The sequence below is a fragment of the Raphanus sativus genome, chromosome 3 (genome assembly GCF_000801105.2).
Source record: "Raphanus sativus cultivar WK10039 chromosome 3, ASM80110v3, whole genome shotgun sequence".
Lineage (NCBI taxonomy): Eukaryota > Viridiplantae > Streptophyta > Magnoliopsida > Brassicales > Brassicaceae > Raphanus > Raphanus sativus.
This window is the reverse complement of record NC_079513.1, coordinates 5,685,990-5,703,857: the sequence shown is the minus strand read 5'-3', so window position 1 is coordinate 5,703,857 and position 17,868 is coordinate 5,685,990. Positions and strand designations below refer to the sequence as shown.

The 17,868-nt window shown below is 38.4% G+C and overlaps 5 protein-coding genes across 5 annotated transcripts; 3 read left to right on the top strand and 2 right to left on the bottom strand.

Moving 5' to 3' along the window:
• Positions 1-2,465: 2,465 nt before the first annotated feature.
• On the bottom strand, positions 2,466-2,996 carry LOC130509915 (uncharacterized). The gene has a single exon (XM_057006227.1). The coding sequence runs from the start codon at positions 2,994-2,996 to the stop codon at positions 2,466-2,468; it is 531 nt and encodes a 176-aa protein (XP_056862207.1).
• A 534-nt stretch (positions 2,997-3,530) lies between these two features.
• On the top strand, positions 3,531-4,252 carry LOC108845896 (uncharacterized). Its single transcript, XM_018619099.2, has 3 exons — positions 3,531-3,768; positions 3,880-3,944; positions 4,040-4,252. The coding sequence occupies exons 1-3, from the start codon at positions 3,624-3,626 to the stop codon at positions 4,100-4,102; spliced, it is 273 nt and encodes a 90-aa protein (XP_018474601.1). The 5' UTR covers positions 3,531-3,623; the 3' UTR covers positions 4,103-4,252.
• A 1,919-nt stretch (positions 4,253-6,171) lies between these two features.
• LOC108845894 (F-box/kelch-repeat protein At4g38940-like) lies at positions 6,172-7,773 on the bottom strand. The gene is made up of 2 exons (XM_018619096.2): positions 7,656-7,773; positions 6,172-7,317 (listed from the first exon to the last, which is right to left on the bottom strand). Exon 2 carries the CDS (start codon positions 7,286-7,288, stop codon positions 6,212-6,214), a length of 1,077 nt encoding a protein of 358 aa, XP_018474598.1. The 5' UTR covers positions 7,289-7,317; positions 7,656-7,773; the 3' UTR covers positions 6,172-6,211.
• Positions 7,774-9,273: 1,500 nt separating this feature from the next.
• Positions 9,274-10,101, top strand: LOC108845014 (uncharacterized). The gene has a single exon (XM_018618286.1). It carries the CDS (start codon positions 9,274-9,276, stop codon positions 10,099-10,101), a length of 828 nt encoding a protein of 275 aa, XP_018473788.1.
• Positions 10,102-11,864: 1,763 nt separating this feature from the next.
• LOC108845015 (uncharacterized) lies at positions 11,865-17,123 on the top strand. The gene is made up of 2 exons (XM_018618288.2): positions 11,865-15,487; positions 16,946-17,123. Exons 1-2 carry the CDS (start codon positions 11,865-11,867, stop codon positions 17,121-17,123), a joined length of 3,801 nt encoding a protein of 1,266 aa, XP_018473790.2.
• Positions 17,124-17,868: the final 745 nt, after the last annotated feature.

Sequence of the window (17,868 nt, the reverse complement as noted above, 5' to 3'; positions counted from 1 at the left end):
TAAGTTTACGGAAGTTAAATTATATTTAACAACATCTCTAAATTTTTGTGATTTGTTTTCATGTAGATGGTAAATATTATATAGTGGTATTGTATCAGTTTATAAGAAAAAAAAAGTGTATAATAAGTAGATATTTACAAATCTGCAAAGAAGTCTATTGCTATAGAAATAAAATAATAATTAATTATTAAAAAAGAAATATAATAATGATTAAATATTTAAAATATATTATTAGAAAATTCTTATTTCTGGTTTAAAAATAAATAAATTAATGTTAGTTTCAAAATAAAATTTTGAAATTTTGTTAGATATTCTGTTTAGATATTTAAAAGATTGCATATCCTAAAATTATTTTGTTTTGTATAAATTTTAATAATCTATGTTTTCATAAAAAGCCATATATATAAACCAAATGCAGGGATATTGCAACTAACCTCCTAGCAAGATATACCTCTGCTCCTACTCACATGGATTGGAACAGAACAAAGCATTATTTTGTTATTTACAAGGTAAAGTTGATTTAGGGTTAATGTATTTAGGGTTATTTACAAGGTATCGTTGATTTACAAGGTACAGTTGATTTAGGGTTAATGTATTTTAGAAAATCCGAGTTTGGTATGGTTGGTTTTGCAGATGCATGATACTTATCAGATCCTCATAAGGCTCGATCGCAAACCGGCTACATTTTTACAATTGGTGGAACCGCGATCTCTTTGCGTTCCCAAAAATAAACTCTGGTAGCAACTTCTTCGAATCATGCTGAAATTATTGCGCTTCACGAAGCATGTCGGGAATGTGTGTGGCTTCGATCAATGAGTCACCACATACAAGAATCAAGCGGAATAGTTGACAAGAAAGCGCCGACGAAAGTTTTTGAAGATAATTCGGCTTGTGTCGCTCAACTAAAAGAAGGTTATATCAAGAGCGACAGAACAAAGCACATCCCTCCAAGATTTTTCTCGTACATTCGAGAACTCGAGAAAAATAAAGAAGTGGATATCGAATATGTACGGTCATGCGACAATTTGGCTGACTTGTTCACCAATGCTCTTCCGACTACAACATTCCGAAAACACGTCAATGGTATCGGGATGCGGCATTTGCGGTGAGTTATAAAGAAAAAGCTATGTCCATTATTCTCATGGGGAGGTTACGTCAGTGTACTCTTTTTTCTTTGTCATGGCTTTTATCCCATCGGGTCTTTCCATGACTAAGTCTTTAACAAGGCATTACGTTATATAAATAGATGATCAAGGGGGAGTGTTAAAGATAATATAGAAGATGATTATCTATTTAAGGAGATAATGTTTATCTCATCTTTTGTCTTTTAGTTAATATACATATGATGGAACCAACTTTAGACTACTATAAATAGTGGCTCTTTGTTTGGTTTGAAGAAGTACGAAGTAAACAACATAAAGATAAATAAAAACCGGAAAATGCAATTTATCGTAAAACCGGAAAAACATAATTTTCCGTCAAACCGGAAACACACATTTTTTCACAAAAACCGGAAAACGCAATTTCCCGTAATAACCAGAAAATGTAATTTTTCGCCAAAATCGGAAAAAAACAAATTCGCCGAAAAACACAATTTACCGCAAAACCCGGAAACGTAATTTTCCGCAAAAACTGGAAAACGTAATTTACCGTAAAAACCAGAAACGCAATTTCCCTAAAAATCGGAAAATGCAATTTCTCGCAAAATCTAAAAAAACGCAATTTTCTGCCAAAACCGGAAAACGTAATTTTCCACCAAAACTGAAAATGCAATTTCCCGCAAAACCGGGAAAATGCAATTTTCTGCAAAAATCGGAAAATGCAATTTCCCCCCAAACACAGAAAACGTAATTTCCCGCTGAAATCGGAAAACATAATTTTCTGCCGAAACCGAATAAATGCAATTTTCCGCAAAAACAAACAAAAAATTATTAATTTGATCAGCTTGGCTTTAACTTAACTTATGTATTAGCTTAACTTATGTCTCAATTCGATCAACTTGGATCACTTTGTCTTAACTTTAAAATGGTTTATTATAAAGATGTTGGGCTGATGGGTCAACCATTAATCTATCCGACTCATTTATTAAATGGGTTGGGTTGACCTATAACCCATTAATAGTCAACCCGGATTAGGTTGGGTTGACCCATTTGATATTAAATGGATTGGATTAACTTATGACTCAGTAAAAGTCAACCCATTTGGGTTATGGAATGGGTTGACCTATTCCATTTTGACACTCTTACATATACGGTACATATATATGTTTAAAATATATCTTTTGTTTCTCATTTATTACACAACAGGCCGACGTTTGTATTTTTTTTCTTTTTCTTATTTTTTTTTAAACGTCTGAACTCAATAAAGAGAGGAAGTACATGTAGTGCAAAGAGCAAGGGACAAGAAACTCATCCCAAAACAAAGAAAAGAGGACTCTAAACATCAAAATAATCTTAAAGAAAGATCTAGCAGTTGACGTTTGAAGCCTCGTTCCGGATTCTGTTGTGAAGCCATGCTGGTCCTCCCAAAGCCAGATAAGATCTGAGTATGCCATCACGCAGTACACTCTGGGCGATATCATGAGCAATAACGTTGGACGCAGTAGATTCATGTTCAAACCGAACACATATAAATCCTCGTCGTAGGTGATCAAACTGAGATAGAAGATGACGATACCTAGGCCAAAGCTTTGCATTTGAGATAGCTTGAAAAGCCGTTTTAAGATCCAGTCCAATGATAACATTGTTATAGCCAAGATCTTTCAAACTTTGCAGAGCCCAGATAGTACATCTTAATTCAGCTGCAAGTCTGTTCGGGGAGCTCGTGAAGGCATCTCTAGCGTGATGCAAAACATTGCCTTGATGATCTCTAGATATCCAAGCGCCACCAACCAGTGATCCTTCATTCCTCCAGTTAGCATGAACATTGCACTTAACCATACCTGGTTCAGGTCTTTGCCAAGAACGTGTGATGCCTAGGCTATCTGAATTTTCCATCGGTTGAATTGGTGGAAAATTAATAGATGTTTACACCATAGCCTCATTAATAGCTTGTGTAGCAATGGAAGCAATAGAGTCTTGGATCCCTTTGTACAAAATCGCATTTCGGTTCTTCCATATAGACCATAGCAGCCAAGAGATTGCTCTGTTTTTCTCTGTATTTGCGTCTGCCTCGTCTGTTAAGGTAACGGCTAGTGAGAGATTTTCCATAAGGCTCTGCCTCGGTGCAGTGTCTGGCGGCCAGTTAGCGTGCTGCAAGATGTCTTTCGCCGGCAAACACTGGAAAAGCACGTGATTGATCGACTCTGAATCTGCATTACAGAGTCTATATATTGTGTTCAGTTGTAGTCTTTCTCTTAGTTAAATTGGAAAAAAAAAAGAATTAAAAAAAAAGAAAAAAGAAAAGAAAATCAAAATCATGAAACAACGATATTGGGTCAAAAAAAGTCGTAAAGACTTACATATCAGTCAGTGGGCTTATTTGAAGTTTGGGCCTCTTCCACGAAAACCTAAGTCCGTTCTCTTTCTCTCTCTCTCCGCGCCGTTACTTCTCTGACGGTAGCATCATCTCCTCTCCTTTCACATCGTTCAACTCAAACATTGATATCTGGATTTCGGGTGGGGATGACGCTAGGGTTGTTATCAGCGATTGGAAGATCATTCCGAAGAAAGCGAGCGTCTTCTCTTGATATTCTCTCTCCCAAACGAGCTCCCAGAGATTTCTACAAGGGCAAAAACTGCAAACCTACTGGTTTCCACACCAAAAAAGGTTTTTTTTCATTTCTCCCTAGATTGGATCTACGCAAATTCATCATCACATGATGTATAATACAAAGTATTTTGGATTAGTTTTCATACTCTTTTGCTCTAAATTTTGCAGGAGGATATGTTGTGCAGCCTGATAAATTACCAAACTACGTAATCCCTGATCTCACCGGCTTTAAGGTTTTTTTCTTTTTGTCACCCTATGTGTCCTTAATCTTTGATTCTTCTAATATTAGTAAGCTATTGGGCTGATTCAACATTTTGGTATTCCGCAGCTGAAACCATATGTGTCTCAGTGCCCTATAGAGGTCAACAAAACAACTGAAGCTTCCAAGTGAAACATGTCAGAAGAAATATGTTCCGAGCCTTAGTAAGCTTAAAGTTAAGCAATTTGTGTTTGTTGCGAAATTCGTATTTTTATTTTTCTTCAAGGACTTCAAGCAACTTGTGACAAATTTTGAGTTATTAATGTTTTGCTCTCTCTCTCCCATATAAGAATTTTTTAAATTTGATAAGAAGCATAGAGATATAGTTGCTATTGGAATCAATGAACAAGCTGCCGAGATTTATTAGTGTAATCGTCACCACTTGTTTGCTACAAAAACAGATACAATGTAACCAAAGTTGTTACTGCACACCTTTATAACGAGTGTAGCTCTGACAAATGCTTTAAGAAAATAAAGATTGAGCAACTTGTAAGGAGAGTTTATGGTTTAAACGAGGATAACAACATTTCTCAAAGACCACCCATTCTCATTCGCACGGTCACCAAATCATAGAGACAGCCTGTCTCTTAATCGTTTCTGTTTCAGTGAATTCAAGCAAGTTATTGCTGCCACTTTTGGGTTAGTGATACTGAAAGAAAATTATTATCATGGCGAGTCCTCACGTAAGCTAGCACTTGACATTTAACTTCATTTAAGTATCAAGGAGCAACTAAAATTTGAAGTAGAGTTTATCAGGAGGATCACAATTTGTTTTTTTTTGCTTCGGCTTAACTACTGGAAATATATGACTTTAAATCTGTGTCTAAGATTTTAGATTTCAGACGAAGCAAACTTCAATCAAGTCCCAAGGAAGCAATCTAAGAATAAAACATAGCACAAGTTTTAAACGACAACGCAAAACAACACGTTCTCAAGGTTTTGGATACACTAACGATGTTAGCAAACTTACAACCACACGAGATGGCATTTAGGATTAATTAAAACTAGCTTTTGACCCGCACTCCCGTGCGGGTGTTTGATCTTCATAATTATATATTTCACTTTTAATAATGTATATTTATTTTCTTGTTATAGATTCATATGTTATTGATTTTTCATATTAGTGTGTCATGTTCAACTTATTTAGCGTCCATTTATAAACTATAAGATTGTGTTTCTTTTTTCTAAATTTTCTTTCATTTCACTTGGGAGTAGAGTTTTATGCATTTATTAAATTTTACTATAAATATTGTGATTTAAAATTGATTATAAAATTCAAATTTTATTTTGAGATTTTATGAAACAAATATATTATTTAGACAGAAACATAAAACAATAATGAAACAAAGTTACCAAAAAAAATTCAAAAATAAGTATAGATATTTGCAAATTTAATTTAGAAAGCCTAATTTAAGTTATTAAATTGGACCATTTTGTTATGTTTAAAAATTTGGTACATTATATTTTACAGTCTCATAAGAACCGTCTATCGTGGACCTTATACCAGAATTTAAACCCATATATTATTTTTCTCCGGAAAAAGATAGAAACATATTTATCTTTTACCGACTTTTCTCATTCCCTTATAAATTTCTGTATCTCTTTTTTTAACAAAGAAATTTATGTATCTCTATCCTTATCTCTTTATGGTGCTGACCCTTTGCCTTGTGAGTTCTTTCTAAACAATGGAGAAAAATATACTGAAGTTTTCACTCAAATGATAAATCTACTAATTTCTACTGCAGATTTTGGCATTAATATTCTCTGTTGATTGGTTTTTTAATTATCGCAAATTTTAGGAGTAGTTTTCGGAATGTTTTTGGAATATTCTTTGTTGATAAAAATTAGAAATAATTATAACTTGCCAACCATGTTTTAGTGGAGAACCAAAAATATACGATAATTAAATTCTAATTTTTTGTATATGGAAAGTTTTTTTGAAAGAAAATTTATTGAATTTTTAAATGCAGAGTGCGTAGAATTAGGAAGAAAATATCTTTAGTTGATTTGTTTTTTAATTTTCAAATATTTTATATGGAAATTTCGAAATTTATGAGTGATTTGGGCCATAAAAATTTGCAAGCAAAATTTAATTATATGGCAACAAAATTTAAGACAAAAAAAGTATTTGATTTGTTGTGATGACAATGGCATAGGTATGTAATTTTTGTGCAACTCTTAGGGCTAATTTATTTTTGTACTTCAGCCTTAATAGTTTAGATAAGAAGGGATCTAAATGCATCAAACAGTAACAGCCACAAATTTCACCATGTCAAAAAGCTCACCGCCAATGACAATATGACACCACTGGACCTTACCCCAAATCTCTCCTCCTTGGCGCCTTTCCAAAGCGACCTCCGCACAGCAAATCATCTTCTCGCCATACTGTTTCTTAGGAAAGAAGAGAGCCAACTTATTGGGACCGTAGTTCACCGTTCTGGACCACCTTGAACGAGCAGTCTCCACAGCCAAAAACTCCTCCAAACCATTGACAACACTCCAACAGCCCTGCTTCGGATCATACGCCCTCAGAACCTTCCTGGAACGGTCATGATAGTACAAGACGTCGTCAATCACACACGCACCTTCCCACTCCTTAGAGTTCAACACCTCGTCCATCAACTCCCAATTCCTTTCCTCTGGTACATAAACAGAAGAGCAGTCCTTTTTGCGAGTTTTCAGGTAAATCTTACCATCCATCACAACAGAATCAGACCAAAAGGGACCTATACCAACAGCCATGTCTTCCTTTACCAACCTAGGCTTAGGCTCCCACGATTGTGTTTCTGTATCAAACACCGTGACTGCCTTTTGCCACACTGTCTCCCACGCTGTCTCCTCGACATAATGAGAAAACGCATCACCAATTACGTAAACCTTCTTCCCGATGACGTTAACCTCTTTATAAGACATCCGCTGAGGAATGTCTGGGGCCCGCTGAACCGTGTGAGACGTGCAGTCAAAGATGAGTACTGAGAGGTCGTTAAACACGTACACCTTCGAACCAACCGAGACACAGCTTCCACGGGAAGACATGAAAGGAAGTGACCGGACAGGCACCAACCGGTTGTAGCCGTTGAGTTTACGGTGGAGGATGTAGAAACTGAATTCACCGGTTTTGCGGTTGCGGAGGACGGCGTAGAGACGGTGTTGGCTGATGCCTAGCTGAGATCGTCTCTTGTAGAGCTTAGGAGAGGCAATGAGATTCCTGAAACTCTTGGAAACGAGGGAGAGTGTCGGGTATTGGCTTCTGGGCACACGAGCTACGATGTCGACGGTGACGTCGTCGAGGAGTGACGGAATCAGTGGCAGCTCCATCTTTTAAGACAAACGGTTGAATGAGTGTCCTAAAGAAAAAGGAAAAGACGAAGGCTTTGTAAGATATTTAGAAAAGTTTCAATTTTTAAGAAAGCAGAGAGGTCAAATATATCACTCAAAACTTATCAAGAGATACACACGCATGACCTTTTAACTACCCTGAACCAGCACTCAACAGTAACATTTAAAGTTTCAAACTTTATGAAAGTATTGGTCAATATGTCACTCAACAAGTAAGTAGGATGAGCTTCGGACCATTTTATCATCCAAATTTCAACAGCAACAAGCATAAAAAACCAATCGAAGGAGATGGTAAAGGAGAAATGGAGAGACAGTGAAAGGAGAGTTGAGATTTTGCGTGAAAAACCTGCAAGAAGCGAGAAATTTCAGCAAGGAGATTTGGGTTTCGCACAGACTCGAGAGCAAAAGAGAAGAAGACTAGTAGCTTGTCAGAGAGAAGATGCATGGAGGAGAGAACCTCTTCGCCTTCGGGGTTTTTATGTTAAAAAGCATAAACGGCAGCGTTTTTTTGCAGCCCATAAAAATAAATTCGAAGTATATAGCCCAATAATATCTTTGTTGGCCCATTAAATTTGGTGGATTGATGTTTTTTGTTCTAGAAGGATAGTAAGTCATTAATGGGCTATAAAAACCAAATATAAATCTATGTATATGAAGTTTCAGCCATAAGTCCACACCAGATCTGACTTAAAATGAGTCACCCTGAAGGTCTGAACAACTTAACTTTAATTTAAAATTTCCATCTAGTTTTTAATGGTTTGAGATTTTTTTAAAGTAATTTTTTAGAGAATCCATTTTGAATATTTTTGTGCTTTTTAGTTAGAAATATTAGTGAATATATATTATGTTTAAAATTGGATCTAGTATATATTATTCAATTTACAATCAATTAGATTTTCTTGTAATAACATTAATGAATTAGTTACAGATTGGATAAATGAAATCTAGCAAAAAATGAGTATGAAGATATTCTTTAGAAATATCCAGAATTTTAAAATTGGTTAGTTTATATATTTTAAGAATATTTTATTTAATAAATATATAAAAATTTATAATAATTACAACTCTATGCTAAATTTTATCAATGATTTTCAAAATTATATTAAAATATTATTATATAAATATGCATTTTTACTTATATATTATGTGGAATGATTTTATGATCAATCAAGTATATAATTAATAATTAATGAAAATCATAAATAACATTATACTACTATATATGCTTCTGAATATCTATTATTAATTTTTTGACCTTTTGAGTATTTGCAAATAACATTCATATAAAATCATAAATAATTTTAGCTTTTTGCAAATAATTCTTACAATTAAATAAATAAAGCTCTTTTGTGGATTCTGATTTGAGATGCAAAGTTTTTTTTTTTAAGTTCATTGAATATTATTTTCTATATTACAAAATTAAACAAAAGAAAACTGCACTTGGCATGATATATCATTATCTGTTAATCTTTTGCCAACAGCTCATATCCTATGAAAAGATACTGGAATAGGATCAAACTTGTCTTTCACTGTCTCCAAAGAACGACTGATTTAAGATTATTATAACGTAACAACTCAGACAAAGAAATAGATGAATTTGCTATTTATCTGATCTTCATAAATCTTGATCACAAACATGATATGTTTTTATAGTTAGTGCTATATCTTGGTTATGTTAGAAACAAACACTTGTAGCCATGTCTTCCATGCTGAAATTATTATCCTCCACGTGGCAAGTAAATAATGTGTTTGGCAAGCAGGAGGGAGGATTGGGGCTCCGTAACCTCTCAACTTGGAACCATGTGTGGAACCTCCTCTCTAGAGCTGACTCACTTTAGGTTGACTGGCACTGGAATAGTCATCTCCAAGAGAAAAGTTTCTGGGTTATTGAACCTGCTGCTACTGATTCTTGGGCTTGGAAAAGAATTCTCAAGCTGCGCCCACTTGCGTTGCAGTTTTGTAAGATGGTCACTGGTAATGGTCAGTCCGCAAGCTTCTGGTTTGATAACTGGTCTCCGATGGGTCAGTTGATAAACTTCATTGGAGACAGGGGACCAAGAGCACTTCGTATCAGGAAAGAAGCTGTTGTGGCCGACGCCATTAACGGTTCTACCTGGTCTCTCCCACACCCTAGATCACAGCAGGAAGTCGACTTGCACACTTATCTCACTACTATATCTCTTCCTCTCCCTCATAATTGTGTTGATAAATATGAATGGATTGCTGGTGATTCTATTCTTTGTACTTTCATGTCTGCTACAACTTGGGAGGTGTTGAGACCAAGAAAAGAAATCAAAGACTGGTTCGATGTGGTCTGGTTCAAAGGCGCGGTACCGAAGCTGTCATTTACGATGTGGGTGGCTAATTATGACAGGCTCCCAACGAGGGCAAGGCTGGCGTCATGGGGGGTCCCTATCTCGCCTCTCTGTCCTCTCTGTTCCAGTTACCCAGAAACTCGTGATCATTTGTTCCTGGAGTGCAACTACAGCCTTCTGGTATGGAAGGAAGTATTTATAAGATGCTCACAGTCTGCCACTGTCATCTTAAACTGGTCCGAGCTTTTGTCATGGATCAGAACCTCCGCAACAGCCAAGCTCTCCCTTCTTAAAAAGGTTGCAGCTCAAGTGGTTATCTTTCACATATGGAAGCAGAGGAACAATCTGATACACAGCAAGATTTCTATTCCTGCTCCCATTGTGTTTCATGCTATTGATAGAGATGTTAAGAACATCATCTCGGCTAGAAGACATAAGAAAGCTTACCGTGATCTTATGGCTATTTGGCTTAGTTGATCTGTTCTTGGTGGTTTCCATTTCGATCAATCTTGTTTTTTATTTTCTTTTTGCAAAGATTGCACAGACATTAGATCTTCTTGTAAAATCTTTTATTCATATATGATATTTACCTTTTAGCAAAAAGTTAACATATCCAATCAAATAATAAAATTTGCATAAGTCAAGAATCGACCATCTAATATGAAGAAAATAAAACATGTGTCACTCAAACAAAGGAAGAAAATATCAGAGACAACATAACTAAACATATTCCACTAGTGTTGTAAACATGTTTTCTAAATATTGTAATGAGTAGGTCGGCACTCGGGAAGAAATAAAAATGGCGACGGCGACTGAAACCCTAGGAGACGACGAAGGCGATTCGTTTCGAAACCCACCGCTCCAGTTAGCGGGCGGGCCTAGAGACGAAACCCCTCAAGGCGACTCCCCACCTGGAGGCAAGCGCTCTCCCTGGTCGAAGGGACCACAAGCTGAGTTACCTCCGCCATCTGCTCCGGTGGATGGAGTGGTCTCAGTTTCGATTCCTGATGAGATTCTGGCTGACCCCAACACTCTCTGGCGATGTTTCGTGGTTGGGTACTTTATCGGCGACGCTCCTCATATCGGTCCCATTCACGCTACAGTCAACCGCCTCTGGTCTTCATCGAAGCAAAGCGGCAAGATTGATGTGCAATTCCTGGAGAAGAACACTGTCTTGTTCATGATTGAGAATCCTCAGATGAGAGCAAGAGTGATTCAGCGGCGTTACTGGCACATCGCGGATGTTCCCCTAGTGGTGAATGAGTGGACTCCAGAAACGGCTCTAAACCCTCCAGACTCTCAGCTATGCCTATTTGGATAGACCTCAAGGGAGTTCCGAGTTCTCTGTTCTCGTATCGGGCCCTGAAGTGTCTCAGTCGTGCTGCTGGGAAGTTTGTCAAGCTCCATCCTTTCACTGAGAAATGTACAAGGCTCGATGTGGCTCGGGTTCTTGTTGAGGTCAACCTTAACGAACCACTGGTGGAGAAGATAAGCTGTGTTGACAGGGATGGTGGCAAAGTGTTGATTGACGTTAGTTACCCCTGGTTGCCTCCCAAATGCAATCTATGTGCAGCATGGGGTCATAAAGGGAGCAGCTGTACGTCTAAGCGAATCCTAATCTTGCAGAAGGAGAAGGAGACCGAGATGGTAGGGAACATAAATGTTACTGATGAGACCCACAATGGGGATGTTCAGAGAAGCTCTGAGTCAGTGAAGGATCGTAATGTGGTAGAAGATTTGATTCAGGAGCTTAAAGGTTTGAACCCGCCTCTTGGGAGTTCAACGAAGGGAGACGTTTCTTGTGATGGAGGTTTTACTGGATGTACCTCAAGTTTGGCCATTATAGAAGAGGGAGAAATAGTTGAAAACCAAGATTGGGCACGTGTGGGAAGGGAGATGCAGAGCTCCCCTCCTAAGGGAGTCAAGGTGGTTGTAGATGCTCATGAGGAGGAAGAGGAAATCATTTCCCCTTCTCGGTTCAGTGTTTTGGAGATAGAAGGAATTGATGAGGGAGAGGGGAATGTAGATGAGGAGGAAGATGAGGCTGAGGGGTGTGTACAGGAGAGGAAGGAAGGCACAAAGACAAAAGAAATGTCTAAGAATGTGCGCCTGCGCCCTGGTGCCAGTTTCAAATTGAGCAAGCAAATCCCTGCTAAAGCTAGTTCAAAGACGTTGAGGACCACCAATAACTCCAAAAAAACTTCCTGTCGGAAGTTATGAAATCTTTTTTTGCTTGGAACATGCGTGGCTTTAACATGTCACGTAAACACAGGGAAGTCAAGAGATGGGTTCAGTCTGAGAAGTTTATTTTTGGGTGTTTGCTGGAGACAAGAGTTCAGGCTGGAAATTTCAGAGGTTGTATGGAAGCTGCTTTGCCGGGTTGGGCAGCAATGGCTAACTACAATTTTAATCTGTTGGGGAGAATCTGGTTCTGCTGGTCTGATAAAGTGGTGGTGACCAGGCTTCACTCTAGCTCTCAGGTTATCACGTGTGCTATTCAGATACCGGAGACAAGGGAACAGTTCATATGCTCAGCAGTGTATGCTTCGAACAATGAGGTGGAAAGGAGAGCGCTCTGGGCTGATTTGCGGGGAACTCAAGCAGCATACCATCATCTTGACTTGCCATGGATAGTCATTGGAGACTTTAACGTAACTCTCTCTTCTGCTGAGCACTCGAGAGGCGGAGCCACGCAATCATCTCATTTAGGGATGCGGTTCTTTCAGGAGGCGGTGGGGGACTGTAATCTTACGGATATGGCCTCTTCTGGAGCTTTGTTTACTTGGTGGAATAAACGAGATGAGGACCCCATAGGCAAGAAGTTGGATCGAGCGTTGATAAATACGGCCTGGTTTAGTGATTTTCCTCACTCAACATCGAGATTTGAAGCGGGAGGAATCTCGGATCATGCTAGGTGCGTGGTTCAGCTCTCAGCTAGTCGCATTGAAGCTCGCAAACCTTTCCGTTTCTTCAATTTGCTCACTGAGCACAAGGATTTCCTCCCCGTGGTTCAGAGAATTTGGGGTTCAACGCAGGAAATTCATCACTCTCGTTCAGCTCTTGCTAGGTTCCACGCCAAACTAAAGATGCTCAAGTATGACTTGAGACTTCTTAACAAGACCCACTTTGGAGATTTGCCTAACAGAACTAAGCAGGCTTATGAGGAGTTATGTCGACTTCAGAACTTGGCTCTCATCGACCCATGCCCTGCTACTTTTGCTGCAGAAGCCGAAGCGTCAGATAAGTGGCACAACTTGGCTCGAGTTGAGGAAAAGTTCTTTCATCAGAAGTCTTATATACGATGGATGGGTGCGGGGGACCAGAATACAGTCTTATTTCACCGTTCTGTCCAAACAAGAAATGCTGGCAACAGCATTAATGTACTGGTCAATGAGGCGGGTGATACACTTACCAATCCTGAAGAAATTAAAACGGAGGCTGTCCTGCATTTTCAGAAATTCCTTCAAATGCAGGACCGGGGAAATGAGGAGGATTCTTTACCTATGCTGCAAGAGTTGATATCGTATCGCTGCACTCCAAACTCCGATGCTTGTCTTGTAGCCCCAGTCTCAGCAGAGGAAATCGTCTCAGCAATTCAGGCCTTGCCAAAAGACAAGGTCTCAGGACCTGATGGCTTTACCAAGGAGTTCTTTGTAGCAGCCTGGCCGGTTATCGGAAAGGAGTTTATTATTTCTGTGCAGTCCTTCTTCTTATTTGGCTTCTTACCCACGGGAATCAATGCTACGATCCTTGCACTCATCCCCAAATCGGTTGATGCTCAATCAATGAAGGACTACCGGCCCATAGCGTGCTGCAATTTTCTGTATAAGGTCATCGCGAAGATACTAGCTCGTAGGCTCAGAACAATTCTCCTTGAGGCTATAGAACTGAACCAGAGTGCTTTCATCAAAGGAAGGCTTCTATTGGAGAATGTTCTACTAGCTTCAGAGTTGGTAAATGGCTATCATAAGACAACAAACTCCAACCGAGCCACGATCAAACTGGATATCTCCAAAGTGTTTGACACGGTCAAATGGTCTTTCATCACTGCGGTCTTGAGAGCTATGAGTCTTCCTGCGCAATTCATTCTTTGGATAAGGGTTTGCATATCTACAGCAGCCTTCTCGGTCTCGGTTAATGGCTGCTTAGAAGGATTTTTCACAAGTGCTCGGGGAATTCGACAAGGCTGCTCCCTCTCACCTTATCTATACGTCATCCTAAACAATGTTCTGTCTAAGATGCTTAATAGAGCAGCAGAAGAGAAGCAGTTCAGTTATCATCACCAGTGCATGGAGGTGAAGCTCACTCACTTAAGCTTCGCTGATGATATCCTGGTTTTTACGGATGGATCGAGCAGGTCATTGCGGGGGGTACTGAAGGTCATGGATCAGTTCGCACGTATATATGGGCTGCATATAAACGCTTCAAAATCTTCCTTATATGCTTCGGGTCAGACAGTCACACCCATGCTAGCTGAAGCGGAGCGAATTGGGCTTAAGATCGGGAAGCTCCCTATCATTTACCTAGGAATGCCTCTTACCACTAAAGCTCTTACCAAGCAGGAGTATGAACCTTTGATTGATAAGGTGAGGAGGAGAATGCTATCCTGGAAGAATAAATGCCTTTCTTATGCTGGCCGGTTGCAACTGATCAAGTCAGTGATCTCCAGCATTGTCAATTTCTGGAGTCAAGCTTTTATTCTCCCGAAAGCCTGCCTAAATGAGATAGAAGGTATGTGTAGTGCTTTCCTTTGGTCCGGGTCTCCTCACCAGTCCCATAAGGCAAAGGTGGCTTGGGAGGATCTCTGCTGTCCAAAGGAGGAGGGAGGTTTGGGCATTCGGAAGCTGCGGGATTCATCGAAAGTATTTGCTCTGAGTTTGATTTGGAGGATTGTATCGCGCACTAGTTCTCTCTGGGTTTCTTGGATTCAACAATATCTGTTAAGGCAAAACTATTTTTGGGATGTAAGGGAGGATGGAAAGGGCTCTTGGATATGGAGAAAGTTACTGAAGCTTAGGCCGCTGGCTTATCAGTTCATTAGGATACAGGTAAATGATGGATGCACTGCATTCTTCTGGTTTGATAACTGGTTGCAGACAGGGAAGCTTATTGACATTACGGGGGCTGTTGGTACATGTTATCTGGGCATTCCTCGTAATGCCAAAGTTTGTGATGCAGTATTGCAGGCGCGGTGGAATGTCAGGGGCCATAGAAGCCGTCATTTTAGTGAGCTACATGCGCGCATCCAAAGAGAACCGGTCCCGGATGATGAACAAGGCCATGATGTAACCCTTTGGAAGCATGCTGAGGATGACTATAAACCATGGTTCTCTTCTAAGCGAACATGGGAACAGATTCGAGAGCATAAGGCGTCGGTTACATGGAGCAAGACAGTGTGGTTTGCTCAAGGGGTACCGAGATTCTCGTTTATGGTCTGGCTGGTTGTGAAGAATAGATTAGCCATTGGAGACCGGATGAGAGCTTGGGGCCTGCAACAGAGCTGTGTTCTATGTGGGGAGAGGGATGAAACCAGAGATCACCTCTTCTTCGCCTGCCCTTACTCGTTTACTGTCTGGAACAATTTAGCAGGAAGGCTAAGTGGTTTTAGAACTGATCCTGATTGGGAGATTACTCTGCAGTTTTTGACCTCAAATAGCCTGCAGTATTTGGACAAGATTCTGCTGAAACTGGTTTTCCAGACCTCTATCTACCACATCTGGCAGGAACGGAACAAGCGCAAACATCACACGGGCTATCGTTCGGTGGACCAATTGATAAGGCTTATTGATAAGGCGGTCCGGAACAGGATATCGTCTCTGCGATATGGAGCTGAGCATAAGCTTGGAAGGATGATGCAAAGATGGTTCGAAATTACACAAAGCACCTGATGCAAAGTTAGAATAAGCTTTTGCCTTGTAAATTTTTTTAGGCGGTTTTGATTCCTTTGTAAATGTTTATTCTTTTTGTCCTGATCAATAAATTTCACATTTTATTTTTAAAAAATATATATATTGTAGTGAGTAATATTTTGTGAAGAGGTATGCAACATTGTCACATGATTTAACATATTTCACTTCAACTTTTTTTATTCTTTTCATACACCCAAGAACTCGAAAAGAAATTGAAGTGGAATATGTCAGATCAAGTGAAAATGTTACATATAATTCTTCATGAAGTATCATAGGAGCCGGATCTGAGAATTTAGGGGCCCTAAACGAAATTTAAAAAAATTATGTAGTTTTATTCAACTTTTTACTTCTTGAAAAAAAAAACAGTTACTTCCTTTAAAATAGTTGCAAATTTTGTAATTTAGAAACGAAAAAAATTGTTTTAATATGAGAAATTCACTTAGATAGTCATTATTAGTTTATTTTCACAAAAATAAATTCACAAGGAGAAAAAATGACTAAAAGAAGTTTTATACCCCTAAGATTAATTAATCTAGACTTAGGATTTGGAGTTAAGGAGTAGAGTTTGGAGATGAGTTTAATTTTCAGAAACAAAAAAAAATAAATCTTAAATTTTTCAAAATAAAAAAGATATTTTGATCATTTTATTTTTGTAGGGCTATTTTGTGATAAAAAAACTAAAAAACTATTTCAGAGAATTGTCCTTTAATATTCCCAACAATTTTGTTAATATCAAATTTATAGATTTTATATCATTTTATAAATTATTTTTGTTATTTTTCTCTTGTATTTTAATATTTTATTCATTATTACACTAATATATAGAAAAAAAAAATTAAACAAAGGCCCCCCCCCCTACTTTTAGAGAGAGATTTCTCTTTCGATAACCTCTGTTCACAGACATCTATCTTTCACAGAGGATCGAAATTCTCTCTTTTGGTGTAATATATTTCGATCTTTGATCGACTTTTCTTCCGGTTAAGCGGATTTCTTTTTCGCGATGGCGACTTTTGTTGTGTTTTCAACCCAAATCTGATATGTTCTTCATCTTCTTATTCGTTTATCAGTTTTGTGGTTGAAATTAATAAATTCGCGTTGGCGATAGTATTCCTCTCCAAACTCCTCTTTTGCTAAAAAGAAAAAAACTGTCAAATCCCGTTTGCTTGTATTGGAATCTTTTTTCTCTAAAGATATGCACTCAATCCTCTTTAGCGAGAGTTAATCTTTACTTTCTATGTGAAGCCAGTTGGCTTTTAGTAAAGTATCTTTGCAGAGAGGAAGCAGTGGAGTTGGATGGATGTCCGTTGATTTAACAGAGGTTTAGTAGAGCTGGCATTTCCTTATGGATGATGGTCCGGTAAAAGATCTCTCGTTTGTCAACTGAACTATCTCTAAAATTATCATCTACGAAGGGATGAAGCTTCCATTATGAAGGCAAAGGTTGAAGCGAAAGCTGGAGGTAAAAGGTATTGGCGTTTGCAGAAAGAGATCCATGAATTCTATGGTGTGGAGAAACAAGAGATGGAGGATCGATCTTCAGAACTCCCGGCGGCGAAGAACTACGGCGGTTGTGTTTACCGTTTCGCATGATGGACACGTTTCAACACGTGTCTTGCGTTTCTTCTTCATCTAGCACGTGGATGGATAACAATCACTAACCGATCTTCATCTTGGACCTTTAGATACTGAGTTTCTCTTTGTATTTATGTTATTGGATCTCAGTCTTGTAACGTTCAAACCTTGTCATATGCCCATTGGACTTAATCAACAGAATACAGTTGACAAAAAAAAAAAAAAAAAACAAAGGGCCCCCACAGAATGGTGGTCCCACACAAATGTTTCACATATGTTGGGTCAAGCACGGCTCTGTATCATACAATATTTTATAAACATATTTACAACACTAGAATGCGTCAACAACAAAACATGTAACGATAGTCTACTTGAAAGAAAAACTTCTGCATTTGTGTTCTTTTTATTTTATTAAGGTTTTTTTCATTGAGTTATTTTAATAAAAAAATTAACGGAAAAACATTAAAGAAAACAAAAAATGAAAGTATTAATAGTGACGATGGTCCTGTGACTCCAGTCCCTGACCCTTCATGTTAATGTCTAGCATATTTTCGGTACCTGAGTCTTCTGCAAAATTCTTGTTTCACGATCCTTATTATCATGGTGAGTCCTCACGCTGAGCTAGCACTTGACATTTATCAAGGAGCTACAATAATTTTTGAAGCAGAGTTTCTCACGAGGATCACAATTTGTTGTTTGTTTCAGAAAGCACTTCAAAACTGCTGAACTACCGGAAATACATATGACTTTAACTCTCAGCCTA